This window comes from Colias philodice, chromosome 12 (assembly GCF_061535455.1).
Source record: "Colias philodice isolate Cphi_HAF_F1 chromosome 12, ilColPhil1 Martin Lab GWU primary, whole genome shotgun sequence".
NCBI lineage: Eukaryota > Metazoa > Arthropoda > Insecta > Lepidoptera > Pieridae > Colias > Colias philodice.
This window is the reverse complement of record NC_143097.1, coordinates 10,197,254-10,225,048: the sequence shown is the minus strand read 5'-3', so window position 1 is coordinate 10,225,048 and position 27,795 is coordinate 10,197,254. Positions and strand designations below refer to the sequence as shown.

Here is a 27,795-nt window from a genome sequence, read left to right as displayed (position 1 = left end):
GATTAAATTCGATATCATATTTATTCAATAATTATTACTTCTTTACAGTTTGGGGCTAGAATATCTACCTTAAATTTCGATTTAAAACTTATGATGGCATTATTAATAATAGTCAGTCCACATCACAACTGTCCATAATTCTATAATATACTATATACCACTTATAATAGAGCCTATTTTACAATGTACATGTAATATTACTTTAGAATAATGCTATCTCACGTTATTTAAAACGAAAGTAAGAGACAGATATACATAGTAACTTTACAGTACAATTGAAACAGACACATATTACATTTAATATTATTATTTACTTAACACACACTTAGAAATTAAAGGTACTTAAAGTTAACTTAAACTAAGTAACCTTTAATTTTTGAGCATGTAAGGCTATACCAATGAAATTCATAAAAAATCGTAATTTAAGAATTTAAAAAAGTAAATATATTCGCCACGATTTAAAAACAAATAATATTTCATATAAACATTAAAAATAAAATTTACAATACAATAACAAAATTGTGCCGAAAAATAAAAAGTGTTGATTATAATTGCTATTAATATCGTGGCAAGACAGTTCTTACATTCTTAAAGCTGATTAAAGTATAATATTTACAAAATACCGAATTAAACTACATATTTATAAATCTTAATTATACAAAAATAATATAGAATATAAATTTCTACATAGATAAAATCAAAATTATCGATAGAAAAAACATAAGTAAATATTCCAAAAAACTATATTACAACCAATAAACATACCTAAATATAAATATACTATAAATGTAACACATACATATATATATATAAAAAAATAATTACGTTTTGAACCCATATTCTTTCATAATAATAGTCACTTTTCATTAACTAATGTACCAATGAAATTATTAAAATAAAAATAAATGTTCATTTTTGTTTCATTTAATAAAACTATAATATAACGTTCTATATTATGCCTGTCTGTTGCAACTGATCTTTTAATTCTAATTAGTGGTATGTATTATTGATATAAGAAACAACTAAGGGCTGATTTTTCAATCGTTGGTTAAAACTTATTCATCGCAAAACGTATTAAACTACCATTAATTCAAAAATGTATTCTAATTGTCCGTATTTGACAGTTTACAGGTGACATTTTAAAATGTTTGTGTAATACTTTAATGGACGGATAAATTTTAACCAAGGATTGAAAAATCGGCCCTAAGTCTAACATAAAAGTTACGTACAAAATAAATAGGGTTGCCTCTACTTTATTTTTATCGAAGTAGGGTTGCCAAAAAATCTAATTTAACGATTTTACTTAGGGAATAAATACATTTCATTGGTACAATAGTATTGAATGTGAATTGTATATTCGATCGAGTATTTAGTTAAAACTGATAGTATAGTACTTTTGAGTAATAGTTTGAGTTTGAGTTGAGTTTTAAAAGGTTATGGCAATGGAACTTAACATGTATGTAATGAGTTTGGTGAAAATAGGAGTTTGTTATATTTTATACGGCCCATAAAAGAGATAAATATTTTCTGGGTAGACAATATTTTTTATTATGATATATTATGTCATTCATAATATTGTGTATTATATATGAATTAACTCAACTTGCAATTGGATATTTTATGTATATTTTTTGCATTTTAGAAGGACACTGAGCAGACATATTATTAATTTTGCTCTTGAGAGTAATTTGATGTATATTAGTATGAATTTCAGTAGATACTCAGTAGGTACGCTACAACATTAAAATTTCACAAATAACCACAAACAAAATAAACTAAACATTACAGATAATTAACAATTACACTAGAAATATAATTAATTCGAAAGATTCGAAGTTCATTAATTATTAGGCCGGTTACTACTCGTTGTGTATGTTATAATACATATTATTATATATTCATAATTGTTACAATTGACGATAAATTATTTACAATTATATACACTGGCATAGATTCAAACAGTTTCGGGGCAAAGTTCCAAAAATGTGATATTTTACATTGTATTTACAATTTACAATTACAATATTCTATTTACATATATTTAATATTATGACATATGGACGATCATACAATAAATAATAAATAAATAAATAAATATTATAGGACATTATATTTATTTATTTATTTATTTTATACAATTATTATAATATTAAAATACAGGTACGCAAAAGATTCAATCCGATAAGGACTTACATGTAATCCTAAGACATAGAACGATTTAAAATTATTTTATGAGACTGTATGATATGTTTTAAGAATCAGTAATATCATGGCGAGGAGAACAATAAATAACTAAGTTACTAATAAAAATAAAACTTCCCCCGTACAAAATCTTTATCGAATAATTATAAAAAGTATAGAATTAAATATGTATTTAATTTTTTAATTCCCATAACCCTAGTGAAAATAAGACACATAATATACCATTTTTACAAATACATAATATATGCTTGTCTAATATCAATATCATAACATTCATATAGCTATAAAAATCACACATTTTTCAAATATACTACTACTTTTATAAGATTTGTTACCTGTGACAGTAATTGCTTTTTACAGTATTATTAATTAGTATATGCTTTGAACATTGAAAAATAAATTCAAAGGAATGAAAGATGAAATTGGACTTTATCCCAAATCGTTCACAATAAGTCGTTGAAAATATAAAAAAATCATTTAAATGTAACAAATAATGAACTTTAATAATGAACATAGAAACTACCAATTTCTATAATCTACGGAACATCATTTAAACATGGCGATCTTATATGCGTGAAATGTCACTTTGACAGTTCAACCTCATAACTATGACATACAAAATTATAAAATGAATTATTTTTCTATTTATTGCAACATTATTTTAAAAGCAACAATTTTTTTTTTCAAAATAATCATCCAACAATTTTGTTTTTCAAAAGCAATTCTGTCACAGGACCTCAAATCATATCTACATAAACATCCCAAAAATTGCTCCTACATAATCAATCATAATTCTTCATCATCATCCAGGGTTTCCACTTGGTAACAGGAAACCAGCTCTCCGCAGAGCCCATCCAGGGTCAGGTAGACTGAGGAGGTGCTTTTCCACTAGCTCCCAGAAGCTGTTCCTGTATCATAACCTTATACACCCATCATCATCCAGGGTGTCCACTTGGGAGCAGGAGACCAGCTCTTCAAAGGACAGTCCATCCAGGGTCATGGAGACGGAGGAGATGCTTCTGAACAGCGCTTCGGTGTCCAGGTCTTCGGGAAGCTTGGTTAGGAACTGCGCTGCTGATATGAAGTCCATGTCTTTTAGTTCGTCTTGGTAGAGATGCAGTATTCCTGGAAAGAGTTGATGGAATTTATTTTATGATAAAGAATAAACATCAATGTAACAATTTTCTTGCATTTTTAATTTAAAGCGTTTTATATTTTATCTTTCTTACATGCGATATTTTTTGCAACCCCTAAACAGGAAAGTGTTCCCATCCCGTAGAAACACATATAACTTGCCACGCGAGCAGGTAGAGCTGTGTCTGCTAGAGCGTTGTGTATGCTAGAGCGTTGTGTCTGTTAGAGCTGGTAACTGTATGCTCTATACATACCTAGAGCCGCATTAAAGAGGAAAGTGTCCATCTGCTCTGCCAGCGCTACCGTGGCTAGAGTCGGCAGCTATACGCTCTACAAACACGCTCTGTCGCTATACATACCTAGAGCCGCAATAAACAGAAAAGTGCCCCCATCTGCTCTGCCAACGCGAATGTCATATATACGTTACTGTCTGCTAGAGTCGATAGCTGTAAACTCTACAAACACGCTAGAGCGTGATAGAGCGAGAGATAGATCTCTACACACACCTCTAGAGCCACAATAAACAGAACAGTGTCCACATATGCTCTACAAACGCTGTCATATGGGCGCTTCTATCTGCTAGAGCCGATAAAGGCATGCTCTATACACACCTAGAGCCACAATAAACAGGAAAGTGTCCACATATGCTCTACAAACGCTGTCATATTATGGACGCTACTGTCTGTTAGAGTCGGCAACTGTACGCTCTACAAACACGCTCTATATCACTATATACACACCTAGAGCCGCATTAAACAGGAAAGTGTCCCCGTCCCTAAGGAACACGTCCCACACGCGGCACGCGGCGTCCAGCGGCATCGCCTTCGCGAACGCCGTGTAGAGCCACTCGAGCAGATAGAGCTCCGGCGCTACTGTTTCCGCTAGAGCCGGTAACTGGTGTCGGAGTAAGCGGCTGTAGGCTTTCCAGAGACGCTGGAAGTTAAAGTAGAGCTTTTATAAGAGATAGAGAAAGATAAGTCGGCTGTCATTAAAGAGACGCTGTAACGAACGTTGGATAGAGATAACAGCTCTATCTATATTGGATATGTCGCAGGCAAATTGTATGATTGCGCCGTTTACAAATGCTCGGCATTTTGTAAAATGCTGAGGATTCACTTTTTCCAAAATTCTACAAAAAGACGGTCACGAGCCGACGGAGCCCCACTTCGTGGGGCTCCTATTTCTGTGTAGTTAAAAAAACACAAACCTAACTTAACCCACCCCCTTATCTAAACCAAAAAATTACGAATTCTCGACATATTACTCAATGCCGAGCGTTTGTAAACGGCGAAATAATACAATTTGACTGCGACAGATATTACATAGAGCGAAAGTAAAGTGAGTATAGGTAAGCTAAATTAAAAAGAGTAAAAGATTGTACGGCAGTGTATTTTGTATGGCTTGTTATTACTTCCCAATTGATTTAAGACTTTGCCATTGCATTAATAATGTAATTGCACAAAAAACAATTGTATTTTCTAGTGTTTGATTTTACGCCAGAATTATATTTAGAAATTAAAGACTTTTTAAAGGATTTTAAACGCGATTTATTCATTATATTATTTTCCCGACTTTTCGAACACTTTACAGCGAGCGTGGTCACGGGAAGTCTCCCTCTAAATAAACAATTGATTAATAATGTAGTTAAAAAAAATACTCATTTATGATCTTTTTTTTACTTTGGGTATAGATTTCCAATAATAAGATAAACTCCTGAAATTATTGTAGTGTCACCAATCCTTGATTAGAATCCATACTAATATTATAAATGCGAAAGTAACTCTGTCTGTCTGTCTGTTACTCAATCACGCCTAAACTACTGAACCAATTTTCATGAAATTTGGTATGAAGATATTTTACATAGGCTACTTTTTATCCCGGGAAAATGCCGCAATCCCGGAAATCCCACGGGAACGGGAACTATGCGGGTTTTTCTTTGACTGCGCGGGCGAAGCCGCGGGCGGAAACCTAGTGTAATATAAATTGCAATAAAACATCTCTTACCTGCATCATAGCCCCGTCCCTTGTAAAAGCGGCTCTCAGCACGGGCCCGTCGAGTAGATTCGCAAAGCATATGAAAGCTTGCGGCGCCTCCATGTTCAGTATTAATACTGCCGCTATGAACGACATGCCCTGAACGAAAAAATATGGATTAATAAACAATTTTGAACAAAAAAAGACGTGTGGCACTCGGGGACTGCCGCGGTAAAGCTATAGCATACCATGCCTTCAAGCCACACCTCCGTGCCCGTCGGAGTGGGGAGCGTGAGGTTTTTTCGTTACGGAATTTCTCGATTCGGTCCCCGCGCTCAAGGCCCGCGATAGAAGCTATGCGATAGCTTAAAGAAAAAAGCCTAGTCTGTATGTTATTTGGATCGCTTATCATTTTTAGTTGAAACTGAATTATGTTTATACCCAGAAATTCACGCCGTTTCGCGTTATCAGGATTCTGCATCAAAACTGCAGAGAAATTTTCATTCTGAATTTCCCAACGGACTTACTTTCATCTTTTAAAATAACATTTAATATGAAGTTCTCTAGCCTACCGGAAAATATGTTCATCTTTTTAGAGATAACAATTACTAGCTTTAATTCATGGCAAAAATAGTAGGACTGCATATGTTTTAAATAAAATAAACGAAAAATTGTAACAAATAATTTCATGCCAATCTTACTAAAAAGATTTCAAAACAATTACCTGTATATATCCAATATCCGGTCTATAACACACATACGCAGCCAACAATTCATGTAAAACATCAAAATACGGTCCTCCCGGTTGGAATATACACAAATGTGGGAACGTCCTTGCTATATCCAACTGAATCAACTCCATGGAACATTCGTCACTATAGTCTAATAGATTAGGGTTGGATTTCGAACAGCACTTCTTTTCACTACTTTCCGAATTCATGCTTTTCAAATTCTGTTCACTAAAGTTCCTGGGCATGCCGAGTCTTTGTTTTTCCTCATCTAATTTAGCCTTTTCTGTTTTGGGTCGGTTTTCTTTGTCCAAATCTCCGTTGATCGATAGCCTATCTTCTTCGGTTGTATCTTTAGTTTTGCAATCGCAAGACTTGTTGATTTTTAACCGCTTTCTACGCAGTTGTGCTTCGTGTAGTTTCTGTTTAGCTTTTGCTACTAGATCCTGGTACATTTCTTGGGTTATCTTCAGTTTGTTCTCTATGGCTAGTTGCCACACTTTGCCTCTTATGGAGGGTGGTAGACCGCTCCACCAGAGCTCTAGTGTGCGTTTTGAGTTTTTCCTGAAAGAAGATTATATATTGTTATTTACTTTAATGATTAATGTGTTCAGGAATTAAAAGTGCATAAAGTTTTATTTATCTTTATTGGTGTGATTTTATCTTCATAAATAGCCAAATTGCATTCCATTTTGGTCGAGTTCAATGTAAATTAAACGAATTGAATCTACCAAATAATAATACAGCCAAAAAAATAACAATTTCATTCTACACCCTAATTACTGTTCAAAACATGGTCTAGTACAATTTAGACTACAAAACATTAAACCATTCAAGTCCATAACCAAATGAAAATAACCATTGTAATACAAAATATCATTTAAAATTCACTAACTACGCTTTTTAAACTACAAAGGAAACCGCCTGCAGAAAACGAAGTCACATATTGTTCACACTACAATAGTGACTTGACAGTACATTACTTGCTCTGTGGACTTGACCCGTGTCTATAATCTATATTATTTTATCTGTGAGTCCGTGACAGTTAACAAAAATACATAGACAATAGTTCTGGGTCATATTTATATCATAGACATTCTCAGACTGTGACGTAATGAGATCGTACGTGACGATGACATTGCGCTAACAAAAATTATCTATGCAAACTTTTTGTTGTTTATTTATTTACTAACGTTTGCATGTGTGCATTAAATATGATAAGCGCTAACTGTAAGATAAACTGTTAGATATAATATAATAAGTTTTCAACAAGTAAATAATATTGATTTAAATACGGATACCTACTATTAAGTATTGTGTGATATACATGGAACGACCAATCACAGCGACTCTTACACCCTAGCGTGCCGCACCGTAGCTTCGCACTCCACACACCGCTTCGACCATACACTTCTCCCTATACCTTACGATATTGACCAACTAGTAACTTACATATTATGCCAATCAGGCAGTATGTTCACGGTCCACTCCCTGGCATGCCTAGCGAGTCGTTCCTCGAATCGCAGCGACTCTTGCACCCTAGCGTGTCGCGCCGCACATTCACGCTAAATACATCGCTTCGAGCATGCATTTCTCCCTACATCTTTCTATATTTTTATCGACTAATTACTTACATATTGTGCCAATCGGGTAGTATGTTCACGGTCCACTCCCTAGCGTGTCTGGCTAGCCGCTCCTCCAATCGCAGCGACTCTTGCACCCTAGCGTGTCGCGCAGCAGCTTCACGCTCTACTCGACGACGCGCGGCTTCGACCATTCGAGCGTGCTCCGCTTTGTGACGAAGCGCTTCTTCTGTGCATTTGGCTGGCAGGTTCGATGGCCTGGAACGAATTAAATTTTTGGTATGAGTTTTAGTGTTAAGACAGATAAGCTAATCAGAACTTGTCCAGAAGTTGTGAAACCGCCAATAAAGCAATGTAACCGTCAATAAACATTAATGTTGTATTATTTTCCGGGTTGGTACTTATTCATATTTTATCGATACGAGGCTAAAGGTTACACGAGGTTAGATGTAAATATAACTTCGGTAGATTAAAGTGCTTTTATCGTTAGAAATTCTGATGTACGTAACAAAAATGGTACCTTTAAGTAATAGAACATAAATTACATTAGATTAGGTTGATCGAGTCGTGCTTACTGTGTAGCTAATAAATCGAATCACAATGGGGTAGACAACCTCTGTAATATAAAAAAAGACGTGTGGCACTCGGGGACTGCCGCGGTAAAGCTATTGCATACCTCCTCGCCGTCGGAGTGGGGAGCGTGAGGTTTTTCGTTACGGAATTTCTGGATTCGGTCCCCGCGCTCAAGGCCCGCGATAGAAGCTATGCAATAGCTTAACAAAACTAAAATTATTAGATTTTTTTATAGATTTCTCCTTTTTAAGTACGAAAATGGGAAATAAGTCACATCAACAAGAAATACGCCATGATATACCAAACACGGAAGTCGGATGTGTATTTTAAAAGAAAATGTCGATCTTCATAGAAACACGATAGTTAACAGGAAGTAAATTTGTATCTCAGCCTATATTTATCATACCTTCTACTATGTAATCATTACTCCATAGTATGTGTATTACTATATAATCATACTCGTTTGTCTTTTCCGTTCGTACCATAATTATTGCCTACATACATAATTACGTATATTCTTGTAATTATTAGGTAATTATTTACTCTTGTTTGCATATTTGCTAAATGGTTCTAATTTATGATTTGAATAGGCAACGCAGCTTTCCACCCGCGGCTTCGCCCGCTTTGACTAAAACCTAAAAAATTATATACTAAAACCTTCCTCTCTATCTATTGAAAAAAACCGCATCAAAATCCGTTGCGTACTTTTAAAGATTTTTAGCCATTTGACTTCATCCATATACCCATCCAGATGTCACACACGTTCACATATAACACTTGCTTGTGTTAAAAACTTCAATTAAAACAGAAGTGTAAGCCATGTTAAACGGTTACAACATTCAAAGAATTTCGCACATTATCACTAATTGTGCAGCCAATCAGTAGCTCAAATTAACGATCCAACGGAAATCGATGTTTAAATCGTTTATTGATGGTAATATAATTAACGTTAACACAACTCAATTAAATACATAGTATGAAATTGTGGTTTATCCCGCTAGCTTTCTGAACGCGGCTTCGCACGCAGTTCGTGTACGTAATTTGTTTCCCTACAAGTTTTATTTTCAAGAAAAATTTGCCTAAACTTGTTTAATTGTGTATGTACTTAAATTTATCAATACATGCTCAGATGTTTCGTTGTACGTGTTTATGTTAAGGTTGCCTGAAAGAGATTGCTTGTTAGCAATAAGGCCGCCTGTTTGTTAGTGATGTGTTTTATTCGTCGTTCGTTTATCTATTCGTATTGTACAACAAAGTGACATAAATAAATAAATAAAATGTTTTGGGATGGCAGTGGAAAACGATCATTCCACTTGGATATTAGTAGGAAAAGTTTCGATATTTCACAGCAAAGTTCAATAACTTAGGGCCGATTTTTCAATGCCCAGATAAACAGCTGGATAGACTTTATTCTTCAGTTAACAAAATATTCAATTTTTCAACAGACGAATAGGTCGTATCTATCGAATAACTACGTTATTTGAGGAATAAATCTATTTGCCGCTCCAACGGCCAGATAGCGCGCTATTCGACTGTTAGGCGTTTGAGTTGACAACTGACGCGTCAAATTTGGGATATTTTCGTATGTCATAACATAGAGCGTAGAATTATTAACAATTAAACCTCTTTCTATATAATTATTATCAATTAAAATCATATTGAAATTGATGTTTTTGATAGTACTGATGACCATGCCATTGAAAATTTGCCGAACGCTGGCTTTAAGTATGTCGTTTCCATCGTAAAATATATAAATTGAAACACAAATTTAACCAAACTCTTTACTCGAATCAAAACAACAATCAACAATCATAGAAGACAAGAGCAATACAAGACGTGAGTCATAATGACGGTTGTTGACAAATTGTTGTAGTTGACTCTATCCCGCTCTAACCTGACTAATTTAATATGTTTGATTCGCCACTCCGAGAGCAGAGCTGCCAATATGGAAATATTTGGTCAGATAGTTGTTCATCAAATAAATCACGATTGAAAAATAGGCGAGCCGTTATGAGTTAGATAAATAATTGAATAAATCTATTCGAGGGGTAGTTATTAGACTGTTTATCTCGGGATTGAAAAATCGGCCCTTAGTTCACGTAACGTTATTTCGACCGAATCGAATTGGATTAATCGCTGAAACTTGCCTTTAATTTTCACGTAATATTAATTATTATTACAATACTTTTGGATTAATATTAAACTAGCTGCTCATCCCGACATCACCTGTTAGTCTATTTTTTGCTCATTTATTAATTATCATATTTTGGGTGGAGATGAATGAAATAAAGTGACTCTCTTTTACATATATAGATTGATATAAATAAATAATAATAATATAATTTTACTTTGAAACTCAATTGAAACTGTGCAGAATGCATTCAGCCTTTTTTGATTTATAAGTTGCTTAACTACCACAACTTTCTTTATATACAAATATATAGATAAATACTATGACTTTAAATACATATTACATGAAAATAGTCTAGTCAAATTGTCGGTGCAACGATGCAACAAGTACAATGTTTCGTGACTTGATTACGACGCAATCTGGTTACCGTCCGAGCACTGAGCAGTCAAGTAGCAAATGTAATAAACATTGATGGATTTTAAATTGCATGGATGCGATTGTAACTCAATAATATACGTAATAAACTAGAAAATTTAGTTTCACTAGCAAGCAATCAGAAGTATTCGAAACTCATAAAATACTGTGCTGATAGATACTAAAAAAATATAAATATTTTTATAGAAAACTAAAACGCCTGCAAATGGTCAGAACTGGTCAAAATTTAAATGGCTCTATCTTTCAAATAAAAAAAACATCACAATCGGTTCTCCCTGTCGAAAGTTCTGAAGTAATCAACCCAAAGACGATATAATAATTGCTCTTATACAAAAAAATATAATTGGTCTTATAAATTTATAAAGAATAGAAAAAATTCGATCACGAGGCGGGACTCGAACCCGCATCCTTCGCGCCATTCCGGGGCGGATGCCTGACCAACTCAGCCACTCGTGACCCGCCAGAGCAATCGAATTTATTCTATTATTTCAGTTTTATGTGTCTGAAGGGACACACCGCGCGCCATCTATTGAGATGATTAACAACCATTTCAACCAATATGAAGCACTTTTCAGTGAATACAATATTGTAACGATGGAACACGACCTTTTTTGTTGAATTTATATTTTTGGTTTTATGGCATTCAAATGCTTTATAAATATAAATTTATAAAGAATAGAAAAAATTCGATCACGAGGCGGGACTCGAACCCGCATCCTTCGCGCCATTCCGGGGCGGATGCCTGACCAACTCAGCCACTCGTGACCCGCCAGAGCAATCGAATTTATTCTATTATTTCAGTTTTATGTGTCTGAAGGGACACACCGCGCGCCATCTATTGAGATGATTAACAACCATTTCAACCAATATGAAGCACTTTTCATAATTGGTCTTATTCAAAAAAAGTCACCCAAAAGCTTCGTACAAATTGATTTTCTCCCGACTATCCAATAAAGAATATTCCATTCAAACAACATTCCTTCCATACGAAGTAACCCTCTTGTAATCACTATAGAAATCTATATACAAACGAGTAGCTAGTAGATATAATTTAGACGCAAAGGGGAAATAGGTTGGTAATGATGGGTCGTAAACCTCGTGACTTCACTTAATGGTCTCCCACTTTCATTACACCTGATGTAGGTATGTATAATAAACATTCTTTATTAAGCGGGTGCATACAGAGAGAGCATCCTCGCGAAGCAATTGTTGCGCGACGCAGCTCGGTCAGTGTAGACTCAGCCGAAGAAAGTGCGTGTGCTGACATTTTCCTCTTAATCTTCAAAGGACGGGTCCACATAGAGCGAGCAGCCTCGCGAAACATTTGCTGAACGAAGCAGCTCGGTCAATGTGGACGGGGCTCGGTCGATAAAAGCGCGTGTTTTCTCGGCCGAGCAACACTTAAACAGAACGAGCTTCTCACAATTAGTTCGCGAGGCTGCTCGCTCTGTGTGCACACGCCTATTGAAGATTAAAAATATATTAAAGAAAGATTATACACGAAAAGGGAGTACACGTTGAATGGAAAAGCTGGGAGGGAGCATAAATAGCCTTGCACTAACTTTATGTACTGTTTATGAGGATTGTCATATTAAAGTGAGTTATTTTCAAATAGGAATCGATCGGGGAAAAGCAATTAAAATTTAAAATAGTACCTAGGACTATATTTCAATTTATAGATTGTTTTCTTACATGGACAATCCGAATTCAATCAGTAATAATGATTGTGGTTACAATTCTAACCTTAACCGAGCAATACTGTTTTTAATTGAAACCTACTTCAAACTGTATGATATTACAAACTTGATAGGTATACGGATTACCTCCATGCAAGGATCTGACAATTCGACTTCGTAGCACATATGAAAAAATCAGCAATCACTACTGATACTTTCTTCTAATATTATAAACACAAAAAGATGTATGTTTATTAGTCTTTCACGCAAAAACAGCTGATCGGATCTCTACGAAACTTGGCAGACACAGATTATATTCTGCATAAGCACATATTTTTAAGCCGAGTACCACGCAAAGCCGCGGGTCTGCCTTTGTATATAATGTAATAAAATAAATCACAAGAGCGGAAATAGGTAAATAACGAAGGGTCGGTCATCTGTTCGTGACTGGACAACTCCGTACATTTAATGACCCTCTTCAAGTAGTACTTTCTATAGAAATAGTAATCAAAATGTCAATGATTTACAGTTTGTTTGGTACACATACCCAATAAGGTTACATTGATTTGAGAGACAAACATTAAAATATCAATAGCCCTCGAGATCTATACGGCCTATGTAAATTATCTCAGCCTTAAAACCGTTATATATTGGTTTACCATGATGTCTTAAAGCAGTATTAATTCCAGTTTGGGACAGTGATATTGCTAGACGATCTATAAGCTTTGTCATTTTTCCTACTGGAAAAAAATACTGATTTTAGACCCCATGTTTATGTGAAACTACGCAGAAGAATTTGCACTTTCCTAGGACATTGAGCCATGGCTCGATAGCTCATTCTACAACTCTACCTCTAACACTAAATCTATTTAACGACACTCATTAATTGGAAACTAAACTCGATAAATCTGAATAAACGAAACATCTATAACACGATCCTTGTGCCAATTATAACATCTCACGCGATCTGACATCTGATACTCTAACTTCAAGATAACCATTAATCATCTGAGGGCCGATTTTTCAATGCTTGGATAAAACTTATCCGTCCAATAAAGTATTACACGATAATATTAAAATGTCACGTAAACTGTCAAATACGGGCAATTAGAATACGTTTTTAAAATGGTAGTTTTATACATTATTCGACGAATAAGTTTTATCCAAGCATTGAAAAATCGGCCCTGAAAGAAATAATAGCTATGCTTCAAGTAAAATAACAGTTAAAATAAAAAACAACTAAAAACACGCTTTAGTAAGATAACCACATGAAAATATAGTATTATCACCGATCCTTAAATGTGCAAAGTTAGAATTAAATCTGTTTAAAATGAGTCAAAATTTAGTCTAAAGAAGTCGGTTACAAATAAATATAAAAGTAAAGCTAGTAAAATAGTTTTTTAAATCTCCGGGCAATACTAAAGAAAAAAAAAACAATATAAAACTAAAGTTTGGATGAATTCGTATTCAAAGAAATTTTTAATATGTAAATAAACAAAGAAGATATAATACATATTACGATCTACTTTCTGGTGTTAAAAATTATAAAAGCGTCGACATTTAATCTCTTCATTTGATTAAGAAATACAGTTATTTGAAATAAATAAATATTTATATTCGATTTCTACATGATTAATGTACTCATACACGCAATCTTATGCATAAAATAATTAAACTAAACATAAAATTAATTTCAATTATATTTTAGATACACGCAATAAATACACAATTAACTACTACCTACAAATTTTATACCAAACATTTATAGGTTTTACCTAGGAACTTACTTACCTAGGAAATAATTTATATTTGCAAGACAAATTATAAAATTAATCTATCCTAATATTGAGCTTGAAACACATAGAAATGTGTTTGCATTGTTCTTGTCCTAGTCCTAGAATATTATAAACAGGCAACTTCTAGTACTTATAGAATTGTATTATCTGTGATAATACTATTAAAAAGCCAAAAAATAAAATTATACCCAATTCAGACCATTCCAATTTCATGTAATGATAATGCTCTTAGTAGAGTTATTTATGCGTGACCGAGTAAAACCACAACATTAGACATGTCGACCACTCAGAACACTACAAATGATAATGACCTTTAAATTTATCTGATGACCTAGGTTATTTTGGTAGTGGAGAAAATAATTACGAACTAGAAGTAAGAACTTTGTAAGAAAGTTTGGGTTTTAGGATAATTGAAAATATTGTACCTAACACCTTACTTACAATATAGAGCAAAATAAAGATATGTATTTGATTTAATTTGGAAGTAGCTTAAGAATGGGTATAAAGTCAAATCACCAATCAACTTTTAGTTGATACGTGTAATATTCAAGACCAAATATAAAAAATAAAATATATGTAAAACTTGATGATATTTTCGATTATATTGTCAGATCAAAAACATAAAATATTGAAATTGGATTACGTACGTTGGATGAGCCGGGTGTATGAGGGGATTTTGAGGGCGCGCGGCATGGCGCGTAATGGCCCGCGGGCCCCGCTCATGGATCGTAGAAATTCTCTGGCTTTATACGCAGCCTTAAATTCTTCACAAGTAGTTTTTAGTGCCTACTTTGTGTGAAGTATGGATACGTTTAATAAAGAACCTACTATTAATTATTATACTATCTATGGTATGGTCTCTACTGATTCGAGATTACTTATTTAGAAGACCTTTCCTTTCCTGAGTAACAACGTTATCGTCGATATAAAGTATTAAAACCAATCAATACGCTTCAATAATTTATTGTCGATTCATTGTGAAGACATAAACAATTCATTCATAACATTAACACAGTAAAATCCAGTTTCGATGTGGTTTTTAATATTCTAAAATGCGGTTACTTCCAAACGTAACAACTGTACTGTAACTTACGTCATAACATTTACAATTACGTTTAGCCTTTGGCTAAAGATGCGGGTTCGAATCTCGCTTGTGATCGAATTTTATCTTTTCTTTACGAAAAAGCTTAAACGAAATATCACATTTTGCCATGTTCTTTAAATATCGATGAGTCATAAGAGAAAAAAAAATTTTAAAAATAGGGTAGGTATATATAGGCAGGTGATAAATTAATTTGATTCAGAAAGTATTTTAAAAGTAAAATGTTTATAAACAAGTAGTTAGTTGCCTGAGAATTAATTGGTGTTATTAGAGTTAAAAGATAAGAATTTTTAAAACATCAGTTATACAATATTCAACAACATTCTTTCAATATAGTAAAAAATTTTCTTTGTTCAGAATACAGCTTTAAAACTTATTTCCCTTAGTTATTTGTCTATTTCCATATTAAAATTTCTTTAAACAAGTGATAACTGCGTTAAAAACAACCGACTTCAAACTTGCACTTGCAACATTTACAAATACAGACAAAAATGCTCATAAAATAAAAACTACTGGGCCTATCCGAATAAAATTTTTATGGGACCAATTCGACCGCATCGAACAAAAAAAGAATCACGTAAATCGGTTCAGAAACCTCGGAGTAATCGGTGTACATACATAAAAAATAAAAAAATAAAAACATACCGGCCGAATTGATAACCTCCTCCTTTTTTTTGAAGTCGGTTAAAGATACAAAACATAAGGAAGTTTAACATAACATTGATGTAAACTGTATAACGATGAAACAAAGAGATAAAATTAAGGTTAAAGGCCCTCTAAAAGGAATTCACTGACACTGTACTGACACGGTCCAAATACTTATGAGTTATGACCCTTCGAATATTTGGAGGTTATTGATTAGAATTATTCGAAGTTAAATATGGTTCGATAGTTCCTCGAAATATTAAAATATGAGGTCAAAAGTCTTTGATCTTTTCATATTTATTATTGTGAAAAGTATTTCAAATTCAACAAAGTACTTCTTTACCTCAATTTATTATTTACTAGCGGTCCGCCCCGGCTTCGCCCGTGGTACATGTTTATGTTTTTTTTCCCTAAGAAACATCCTCATACCTACTTCAAGGAATATTATAAAAAAAGAATTATCAAAATCGGGATCGGGTGGACCGCTAGTAATATATACAGTTAAAATGTTATTGTATATTTTATGTTTGACTCAACGATAATTTTATGTTCTAATCTGATATTTTATAGTATTTAAGAAACTTCATTTTGAAACTCTAGCTATGTAGTGACATAATAAAATTTATATTTAAAAAAAAGGCAACACTTCCCCGTTAATTTAATATTATCTATGAGATGTTATACATATTGAAGAACTTTATCAACTTGATAGTCTAAATATAAAACAGGGGTTTCATTCAGAAAAAACATTATTACAAAGTGTGTGGGCTTATCAGTATCCGGCGGTATCAGACAGAATAATTGTGTATTTGATACTGTTAGATAAACAATGTTTTACGTAAACATTAACGAGCTACGTCTCTTTAATATAGAACTTAATATAGATACGATGATGTGTTCTTTATATAAAAAAATGAATCACAAAATGTGTTGGTAAGCGCATAACTCGAGAACGGCTGAACCGATTTCGATAATTCTTTTTTTATTATATTCCTTGAAGTACGAGGATGGTTCTTATGTAGAGAAAACGCAAACATGTACCACGGGCGAAGCCGGGGCGGACCGCTAGTGATAAATATAACAGAAGCAGAATTTGTGTTGATATTGCTGAATTGATTATTATAACGTTCATACAAGTTTCCACACTGGCTCTAAGAATATCTGGAGAAATTAGTCTATTTTAATTGATTTATTTTGAACAAAGGATGCGAACAATTTATTACTTACTAGACCGTAAACATACAGAAGTCTACCTTTAGTGAGATATTCAATGATATGAAAAGTCACTTTTATATTATCTTTATTCCACTTGTTTTGGACTCTTCTATTGCACCTATTAATTATTATTAAACTACAATCGTACAGACATAATCTTTTTTTTTTTTTTTTTAACGTTGGGAAATGCTTTTACGCATCCCCCTCTACAGTTTTGCTGCATGAGGGGGTATGTGGGACTCGCAAGAAGCCATACCCACTAAAACCCAACGGTGGCCACCGTTCACCTTCGGCGACAGGGGTTAACAGCTAGGCCTTATACCCCCACCGCCTACGTGGTGAGTGCCGCAACTTGGCGACCCGACCAAGCCCATAAGTTGGCAATAGGTGACGGTATCGAAAAAGATAACGCCACCATATTACCGGGCTATCCGCCTTCTGTCACAGGGGGGGCTGGTTTACTTGCAGCGAGCATAACTGTAGTATGCTCGGTACAGACATAATCTATTTTATTCCGATTTATAGTGCAATCATTTAAAATAACAAAAGTACTGTGTATCTCTGCTGAAAACTTCAAAAATGTTCATCTCTCATAAAACACCCCATATAAATTAGACACTGGTTTCGGTTTTGGTCGACTTGCTAAATATCTTCCATGTACTGCTTGGGGTCTCTTGGCTCTTTGTCGTCGAGCTACTTTGTTTCCTATTCCTATTTCAAGCCATAAATGTTCCAAAACTAACCTGTCATGCTGTATCAACGCTATCGAGCTAGCCACGAGGTCCTCAAACTGTTTCTCGCTAGCTGAACTGCCCTGCCTCTTGTGATGGTGTGGGGTGTTGGTCGCTGACGTCACTGGAGAGGGCTGCACGTCCACCGCCTTGGTTAGAGCACTCGACTTGCTGAATATCTTCCATGTACTGCTTGGGGTCTCTTGGCTTTTTGTTGACGAGTTGCTCTTCCACGGGAACACGCCTCTGTAACAAAATTGGTGGTTAAGAATATGCTGGTTAGTGGTAATCTTGCTATTTTTGTAAGTACACTAATGTAATTGTAATGTATTATTAAGTATATTTTGGAGATTTTATTTTTGTTTTTGTAGGTGTGAAGGTTTGAAAGGACAGTACCTATTTGTTACTTTTTAATGTTAAAACAGTTTGGGAACTTGGATACTACGAGAGTAAAAGTTCCAGCTAGTTAAATTCTTAACACATCGTTTCTTGTTAATAATAAAATGACGAAAAAGTTTAATTGACCTTGTACTAAACAAACTTAAAGTGTCACAATTAATAAGTGAATTCTAAAAAAAATAAGTGAAAGTTAACATTTCATAAACATATAATGCAATACATATGCAATTATATGTTTCTGACGAAAAAATATTCACGAACATAATTATTATAATTTTGGTCGTTATTAATTTTAAATAGCAACACCAACCATTTAACAATTACACATAAATCATAATATCTACACACTATGATTGTTTGTATGTTTATTTAAGTTCATTTATAAATATTTTATATAATTTCATATGTATATGTATAAACAAAATATTAATGTTATCTAATCAAAAATCAGATCCTAACACACTACTACAATCGTAAATATTACTTTTCTTCACGTCTATAAAAAACACAGGATTACTGATTACATAAATTCTTAACATCAAAGCTAAATAGAAGAAAAACGAAGCACATTCTTAGAATACCATACAGACAAGAGGACGTATTTGTTTACGTAGAAAAGCTACACATCCGGTACTTAAACAAACAGACAGTCAATTAAAATGCTCATATAATCATCTTGATATAATGCAGCTGCAGATGAACCGGTTCTTTATACTGTACCTATACTGTATAGATCATATTCATAATGTACTTATAGTGAGACTACTAATCGTTACTACGAGTGTACGATCATACACATCATCATTGATTGGTTTTAATGTCTGACTGTTTTTTAAGGCTCATGGAAATATGACTCTTCGGTATTAGTAAGGTAGTATTTAGGTGATAGTCGTAAATTATGCTTTAGATCCCCTTCATCAAGAGAAATAAAAGTTAACGGTAGCAGAATTTACGGAAATCATTTCATTGACAAATATGTAAATACTTCATATTTCAGACTTCATAATAATCATCAATAATTACTCTATAATTTGAGCCCATGGTTTTCTGACTGTATTACAACACTCAACAAAACCAAGCAATGTTAACTGCGGAATTTAATATTAGTATAATGGAGGACCTCCTCACATCTCTAATATTCTAACACCTTTATTCACGTAGTTACTGACCAGAGAATCCCACTTACACTTTAGACAAAAACAACAGAATACAGTCACGAGGTCACTATAATTCCTACCTCCTAGTTCTCCACCATCTCTTTCTATAATATTCTATAATGGGTAGTGGGTACCACTATACCATCTTGCCCAAATTCCCTCCATCTATCCATCCTATACAAATTTTTCTAAACACTCTTCATACATACATACTCTATAGCAATTACCTAAAGAATGTATTCAATTAAGTTTCAAACCATGTGAACTTATAGCACAGAATTCTTATAGGTTCGGTACCAAGCGCGGACCGGCACGGCGCGGCGCGGCGCGGGCGCATGACTTTTTGTTACAAGCTTCTGAATTATGCAAGGTTTATGTGAACCGAGTTTATGCGCTATTCGCTATTGTTTCGTTTCGCTATTGTAGTTCATGATTTAAGATTGTAATGGCATGGCCATGTATACTTACCAGTTTCGTAAATAAATATATTACGTACCTATATTATGTTCATCCTGTATCATCGTGTTTTTATATTAATTGGATATTTGAATGGTTTTTATGTTGATACAAGGAAATCGATGTTTGTAAACATTGGAAGGCGAAAAGGTGTTTGTAAATATTAGCATTTTGATTTGATAGAAACTTTAAATAATGAGGTCTATTTTCTAAAGAAGTCGACCTTCTGTACTTTCTGTTTAAGTTCAACATGTTTATTCATTAACTAATAGAAATAAAAAATGAATAAAAATATGAAAAAAATAATGGCCAGATTAAACAGATGTCGAGTTGCCAGCAAATTATTATATTCTTACAATATTAAGCTTCTTTTCCTAAACCACCTCATCACACCATATCTTATCTACTACATTATTCTCCATAAAAATTCTTAAACAATTTAAGAACTACGCATCAAATCTAACTTTTGGCTGCCAGCCAACCTCTCACGGTGATTATCAACTATTGAGGTTTACGAGCACTCTTGGCGTATTATCAAAACATTAAGTATATTCGTTAGGTGTTTTATTATTAGCTGTATCGTAACTCTTGATATGAGTAGTGTTTAGAAAACCAATCCACACCAAGAAAGAAGAAAACTTCAAGTGCCATAATATTTGTAGGATATTGCTGTAGAAAAATATAATAAATGGTTTAAACTCTCATAGAGGCCGTTCTCTGCAGGTGGTAATATTATGGGCTGTTGATGAAAGTGATGATGATGACGATAATACAAAAAAAAAGAAAGGTCGAAGATTGCAGCTCATTGTTATATAATAAAGTGAACCTTGAACCTTGAATCTCGATCCTTCGAAACAATCAAAGGTACGAATGAGATTGTTTTATTCGCATACATGTTTATTTTTTTCTATACTTGTACTATACTAGTAAATTCTTATAATTGTATAGATCAGTAAGATTCCATTCTATATTATATATTCTATTCTATCGTGATAGCCCCGATGCAAGCGTGACCTCAACATTGGAACTCCCACGTCAATAAGAAGCCAATTAATCATATGATAATACTTCATATACGGTTTTATTAATAAAAGACTTTTAATCAGGAAATAACATTATAGAGATTTGATGATGATGATATTCATTATGTAGGTGGATTTCCGCGCGTTTCTTTTTGATTAATCATCTGGCTCCTTTAAAGGTATCCTCTTTGTAATGATAAATTATCTCTTAAGACTTAAGGTAATATTTAATTAGTCTAGGTTTAAAAACTTTCAATCTCTTAAATCGAATGTAATATTATAAAATAATGCAACATAATCCACGTTCCATTTTCACTTAATATTTTTTTATATTTACTGCGACAGAAAATTTTACGGAGATGAAAAATGTAATATAGGGAATGAAAATTTGTGTAAGTCACGCCTGCCTCACAATAACGGAAAGTGCATATATAAGAATCTTTAAAATTGTAGAATACGAAGCAACCTACCCACCTACTTATAAAACATCTGAAGATAGCTTGGTAATGATGAAACCAATAATCAATGTAATTGCTATTGATCGAATGCTCTAAATTGAATATAACCTAGTTGTAAAAATAATGGCATGTCCGATAACTGATGTAATAATGAGCCTTGAAGGATTCTCGTTACTTAACAATTATCACGATAACTCAGTTATAGTAATCACGCTAGATCAGTTCGATACAATCATTTGTTACAGAATTTTTCTAACAAACTATATAGTTAGTGTATACTGTATATTTAATGCTCTAAGACTGTATAGGTACCCTAAAATCAAAAGAAATCAAATTGAAGTTACATTTCTTTAAAACTATTTTGGTTAATTCTGTCCGATTGCTTGTCCTTTTCGTATTTTTTTGTTAAAGGGTCGAAAGTTTATTTTAAATAAACTATCGAGATAATATACTAAAACAACAAGGCTAGACATAAACTATACCTACATTGTTTACAGACAACTAGTGAATAGTGTTAAACGTTGATGTTAAATAATAATAGTTTAAAAAAAACTAAAAAAACACGCTTTTTATAGAAAACCGAACTAAAAAATAGAAAATTTTATCAAATTAGTGTATTGTCATCGGTCCTCAATAAATCTGAACGAAATCTGGCCGTTTAAAGTGGGTCAAAATCGCGCCCAAAGAAGTCGGTTACAAACAAACAAACATACAGGTGAAGCTAATATAAAGCGTGTAATAACAATAAAATACATTTCTATTTAAAAATCCCAATGAATAAATTAATAAATGTGACGTTTATATAATTTGTGATTTAAATATGTGTTGCAAGTACCTAACTTATAATATTATTATAGCAGTGAAACTAACTCCGTCTGTTTGTCTGTCTGTCTTCACACCCTAGCCGCCGAACAGATTTGGATGAAATTTGGTACGAAGATACTTTGAGATCCGAGAAAGAGTATAAGATTATTTTTATCCCGGAAATCCCACGGGATCAGTAACTACTAACTATGCGGATTTTCCTTTTAGTATGCGGGCGAAGCTGCGGGCGGAAAGCTAATAGGTAATTATATCATAAATAAATACTTATATAAAAACTGCTTGTTTTTCGAGCAAATTATTGCAATATGCGGATTAAATATATTACTGTAATTATTAAATGAATAAGGATAAAGGACAATGTTTATATTTATTTGAATAAAACCAACGCAGTTTTTTTCCACGAAATCGTAACATATGGAAGGTATCATGTTGTACCTATAGAACGTTAGTTTTATTTTTTAAGTACATAAATTAGTTTGTTTTTAATTAATTTACAATAGGTGCCTTCCTAATGAAACGTTAACGAAATTTCTGTTATAAAATAATATTGCTCTATAAAAAATAGGAAATATAGAAACCAAGATATTTATTTACATATAGAATACGGACGATGACACGAGAACACCAACCAAAAAACTTTATTTTGTAGCTGGCATAAAACAAGTTTTTAAAAGCAAAAAAAAAAACAACTCTCGACGATTCATTCGTTCACCGTCACAATAGCAACAGCTGTTTTAACAAACACGATACTACGTAAAACAAAAACAAAGCTTGTACGAATTGAATAAACTAGAACATTCTATAAAACCAATTAATATAATAAACATGCGCATGTTATGCCCTATTATGTTTTTAAAACGATAACAAAGATGGCCGCTCACAAACGTTAGCACCATTATACAGGGTGTCCCGTTGTTGGTATACTAAGCTCAAAGGAGGTTATAGTTTTGCATACGCTGAGTTCGTAAAAAATACTTGTAAAATTCCAAACGCATTTTTTTTTTCAAATAGATGAATTCTTAAAACTCTATGTGTACACCCATAACAAGCAACCCGCCCAACTTTACCACCAGCACGTGAGCTATCGTTTAAGATTATGTTTTCATAGACAAAATGCTCACATAAGCGAAGCGGTATATGCCGGCTGCGCAAAGCTAGAGAAGAAAACATGGATTTTCAGGAAAAATTTAGCAAAAAATTTTTGACGTAATTTTGTTGTTTAAGTATTTTTTACGTGATCAGTGTATGCTAAACTACAAATCTCTTCGCGCTTAGTATACCAATAGTGGGACACCCTGTATAAAACCTCTGAATTATTTATCAATACAATTTTCGAAGCAAAAACCAAAACAAAATCTACATCTGTATATTGAACTCGTTGTTTACAACAGCCGCGACGAGTTGTGACGTCATCAATGTATATTGTATAGTGTAAGCTTGACCTCCGATTGCATGCATAATGTAAGGTCAGAATATCTTAGCAATATTGTATTCACAATATGATAAGTGCCTATATTTACGTACCGTTTACTAAATTGGTCACATCAACATATTCACAAAATTAAACCTTGTACATTATTGGCTTCTATTATCTTTCTATTATATTCTAAATACACGAATAATTAATAAATAAAAATAATTTAAACTAATTGTGGCTGTATGAGCGAGTGCCACCGCCTAACATTTATTTAATCTGCAGTTTTTGGCGCGTGACAAATGCCGCGCAAGAAGGTGTATCATTTACATTCGTATCATTTCATTGTTTGGTGTTATTGACAATCGTGAGTAATGTTTTTTAATATATTTAAAAAAAATAAGTAAAAAGGTAACAAAAATATTATCAGATAAAGCACATAATTCTCGGTTATACATAAGGTTATAAAGCTTATTGATACATATTATAATTTAAGCCAAAACGCCCAAACTTCAAAATAAAAAGAAACAAACAAAAGCAGATCTATGAATGTAAATTAAATGTCATTCTATTTATGTTTTAGGAAGGTTTTAGTAATTCTATTAATGTTATAGCGACATTCAATTATTATTTTTGTATTACTTAGTATTAGATGTTGTTATTTACCATCAATTTTAAACCAACATTATCAAACGGCATCTATAATCAAAATTCAAACCGTATTAATATCCGCCATATGCAGGCGTATGGAATGTTGGCACCGCATTCCGAAGCCATAAGCCGCCCATTTTGTATTCAAGGCACCACTTCGGGCCCCACATGCCGACCGGCTATACCAACACGTTGTTTTGACAAACTATTATTAGCGTGCAGATATCGCTGCATTCTTTACGATCCAATTAAAAATAGGAACGTTCTTTGTGACAAATAAAATTTGAAAAATACGGTTTTAAATACATAGAAATTATTGCTGTGTGGGTGTTTTATTTTTTCAGTTTCTTGTATCAAAATTAATTGCAAACGTTATCGCTTTTAGATTGTGAATTATTTTATAGGTTTCAAATAATTTTAACAATTCACTAGTTCTAAATTAAAAAATATAAATGTACATATGACGTCACAAAATGGCTCTGAATTGATTTTATTATTCTTTGTTGTACACGTACAGTATTGAAAACACAATGTTGAATTCCATACGCGATTGTAAAGGAATGTGAGATAAAAGTTAAACGACATATCGACTTCCGACTTCCGTGTGAGTTGTGAATTGTTCTTTATTGTTATGGTTTTAACGTTTTACGTAATTATAAATTGTGTGTTTCACTTTCACGTTGTGATAAGAGTAGTTAAAAAATCAAGAGGTATCTACCAAGTAAAGATACGTACTCGATGAGAGTTAGATATTAGCAGGATTGGGGTGCGTTTTCACCAATAATATTGTGTTTGTAAAAAGTAAAAACCAATCATATCGCTTCATTTACTATGAAGTTAGAAGCGTAGCGTTTGAAACGATGCCTACTATTGGTTATTTTCAAACACATTCCTAGCTACACATCCTCGCACATTATTGGTGGAAACGCACCCTTAAATTAGATTTTTAGATTAGAATATTTTCACTTAAAATAATCTTAAAACTGGAATACACACTTTTAAACTACATACGTGGTCCTTACCATAAAGTGTCTAAAATGTCATACAAATAGGAAATACCACTTGCCAAATATGAAAATCGCGAACTGCTTGGTGATGTCATGACATATTATATATTCACATTTTCTCGCGTTATTCAATGGTTTCGAATTGCATATGAAATTTATTATTGGACAAAGCTAGTCGTCCGCTAAACGGATGAATAAAATAAATTAGTCGTCCGATTACCGGATGAATAAAATAATTTAATCGTCCGATAACATCTATTTATCTATACAGGGTGTCCCACTATTGGTATACTAAGCGCGAAGGAACTTGTAGTTTTGCATACACTGATCACGTAAAAAATACTTTAAAAAAAAATTACGTCCAAAATTTTTTGCTAAATTTTTCCTGAATATCCATGTTTTCTTCTCTAGCTTCGCGTAGCCGGCATATACCGCTTCTCTAATATGAGCATTTTATCTATGAAAACATAATCTTAAACGATAGCTCACGTGCTCGTGGCAAAGTTGGGCGGCTCGCTTGTTATGGGTGTACACATAGAGTTTTAAGAATTCATCTATTTGAAAAAAAAATGCGTCTGGAATTTTTTAATTATTTTTTACGTACTCAGCGTATGCAAAACTATAACCTCCTTTGAGCTTAGTATACCAACAGTGGGACACCCTGTATAGTTAGGTTATCGGGGTTTCTTTAGAGAACTGCCGCACGTATTATAGGTTTTTTGTGGGGGGAGGAGGGGGGAGGAGGGCACACGTTGGTATTTGATTTTTTTTTGCGCGTCGACGGAGCCCCGCTTCGCGGGGCTCCTATTTCTGTGTAGTTTTTTTTTTAAGAAACCTAACCTAACCTAACCTAACGGCTAACCTAACCTAAACTTGATTTTTTTTTTGCGCGTCGACGGAGCCCCGCTTCGCGGGGCTCCTATTTCTGTGTAGTTTTTTTTTAAGAAACCTAACCTAACCTAACCTAACCTAAACTTGATTTTTTTTTGCGCGTCGACGGAGCCCCGCTTCGCGGGGCTCCTATTTCTGTGTAGTTTTTTTTTAAGAAACCTAACCTAACCTAAAGGCTAACCTAACCTAAACCTAACCTAACGAATTAAGGGCGAATATCTCGGCCATTTTTTATTTTAGAGAAAAGTTGTTCCTATAAAACATGCTTATATTAGCGTAATCTTTACGATAAAATAATAATAAATAGGTGTTATAATGACACCAACTCCATCAAAAATTTTCTAAGTCCTGCGCCCCCTTTGCTTTAGTCCAACCCAACTAGCTTTAGTGTTAAAAGGTTATCTATTAATCCGAATAATCGGACGATTAAATTATTTTATTCATCCGGTAATCGGACGACTAATTTATTTTATTCATCCGTTTAGCGGACGACTAGACACTTCGTTTATTATTACGTGATTTTAACATGAATGGGTTTATAGAACCCGCCGCTACTGTATGTTTCAGCTTATTTCTAGAGTAACAGTCTTCTATAGATGTTTATGTTCATAATGTTATTATGTGTCATTCTCTTCTTATTTTTGACTAACAAATACATAATATGAACATAAAAAAGACGTGTGGCACTCGGGAACTGCCGCGGTAAAGCTATTGCATGCTACTTCCGTGCCCGTCCCTGTGGGGGAGCTTGAGGTTTTTTCGTTACGGAATTTCTGCATTCGGTCCCCGGCCCCCGCGCTCAAGGCCCGCGATAGAAGCTATGCTGATGGTGAACAGATTCAGATAAAATTTTGGAATCACATACATATGTATTTCATATTCATGATCTAGAAATACAACTACGTACGTAAACATTATTATCTCTTAAATCGTGTGCTGATTGCTTTATCATTTTCAATGATATAACAGTGGCTTCCATTGCAAAAAAAAAGTCAACAAAAACCGTGAATATCCGTCTATTAATCTGCAAAATGAAGTTAGCATTCAGGCTGAGATTCAGTTGATGAAAGGCCAGAGTCGTATTTAGGCAGAAATTGTATTTTAAAATATATTTTTTCTCCTCTATGTACATAAATATTTTTTTGTTTCAATTCAATATAAAGCCAACCCTAATATTCATTACAACATAATATCATTCATAACAAAAAAATATATTCTGAAATACTAATTTTTTTATTGTAGATAGGGAAGCGCTTGACCACAAGGCACAATCTCGCCTGACTTTACGCTCATTAATATTTGGCACTACCAAATACATACCAGCAAATACTAAAGGTTAGAATCGTGATCGTCTTGATGCGTCTCCCACGAACCGTGAAGGCGTCTACGATTGTCCAACAAATTGCTATTTCGCACAGCATTCCTCACTACGTGCCGAAACATCTTTTTCATCATTTCATTGTTATTTCAGTCTTATATAACGTTTTTGTGAAACAATGCTCCATTGATGTAAAAAAATACATTGAAGTTTGATTCAACACAATTTTGCACATTTGTGTTTGTATTTTTAGGCCTTTGTGATTTTATATC

At 33.6% G+C, this 27,795-nt stretch overlaps 1 protein-coding gene across 1 annotated transcript in view; it reads right to left on the bottom strand.

The window, feature by feature from the left end:
• Positions 1-2: 2 nt before the first annotated feature.
• Positions 3-27,795, bottom strand: part of LOC149484250 (TBC1 domain family member 12-like) — a 53,691-nt gene continuing 25,898 nt past the window's right edge. The window contains exons 2-7 of the mRNA XM_089701800.1: positions 17,938-18,171; positions 7,673-7,879; positions 6,035-6,602; positions 5,341-5,469; positions 4,077-4,269; positions 3-3,327 (exon numbers count right to left, since the gene is read on the bottom strand). Of these exons, the coding sequence (XP_089557926.1) occupies positions 3,116-3,327; positions 4,077-4,269; positions 5,341-5,469; positions 6,035-6,602; positions 7,673-7,879; positions 17,938-18,171 (1,543 nt within the window). The 3' untranslated portion in view covers positions 3-3,115. The remainder of the gene's footprint in view (positions 3,328-4,076; positions 4,270-5,340; positions 5,470-6,034; positions 6,603-7,672; positions 7,880-17,937; positions 18,172-27,795) is intronic.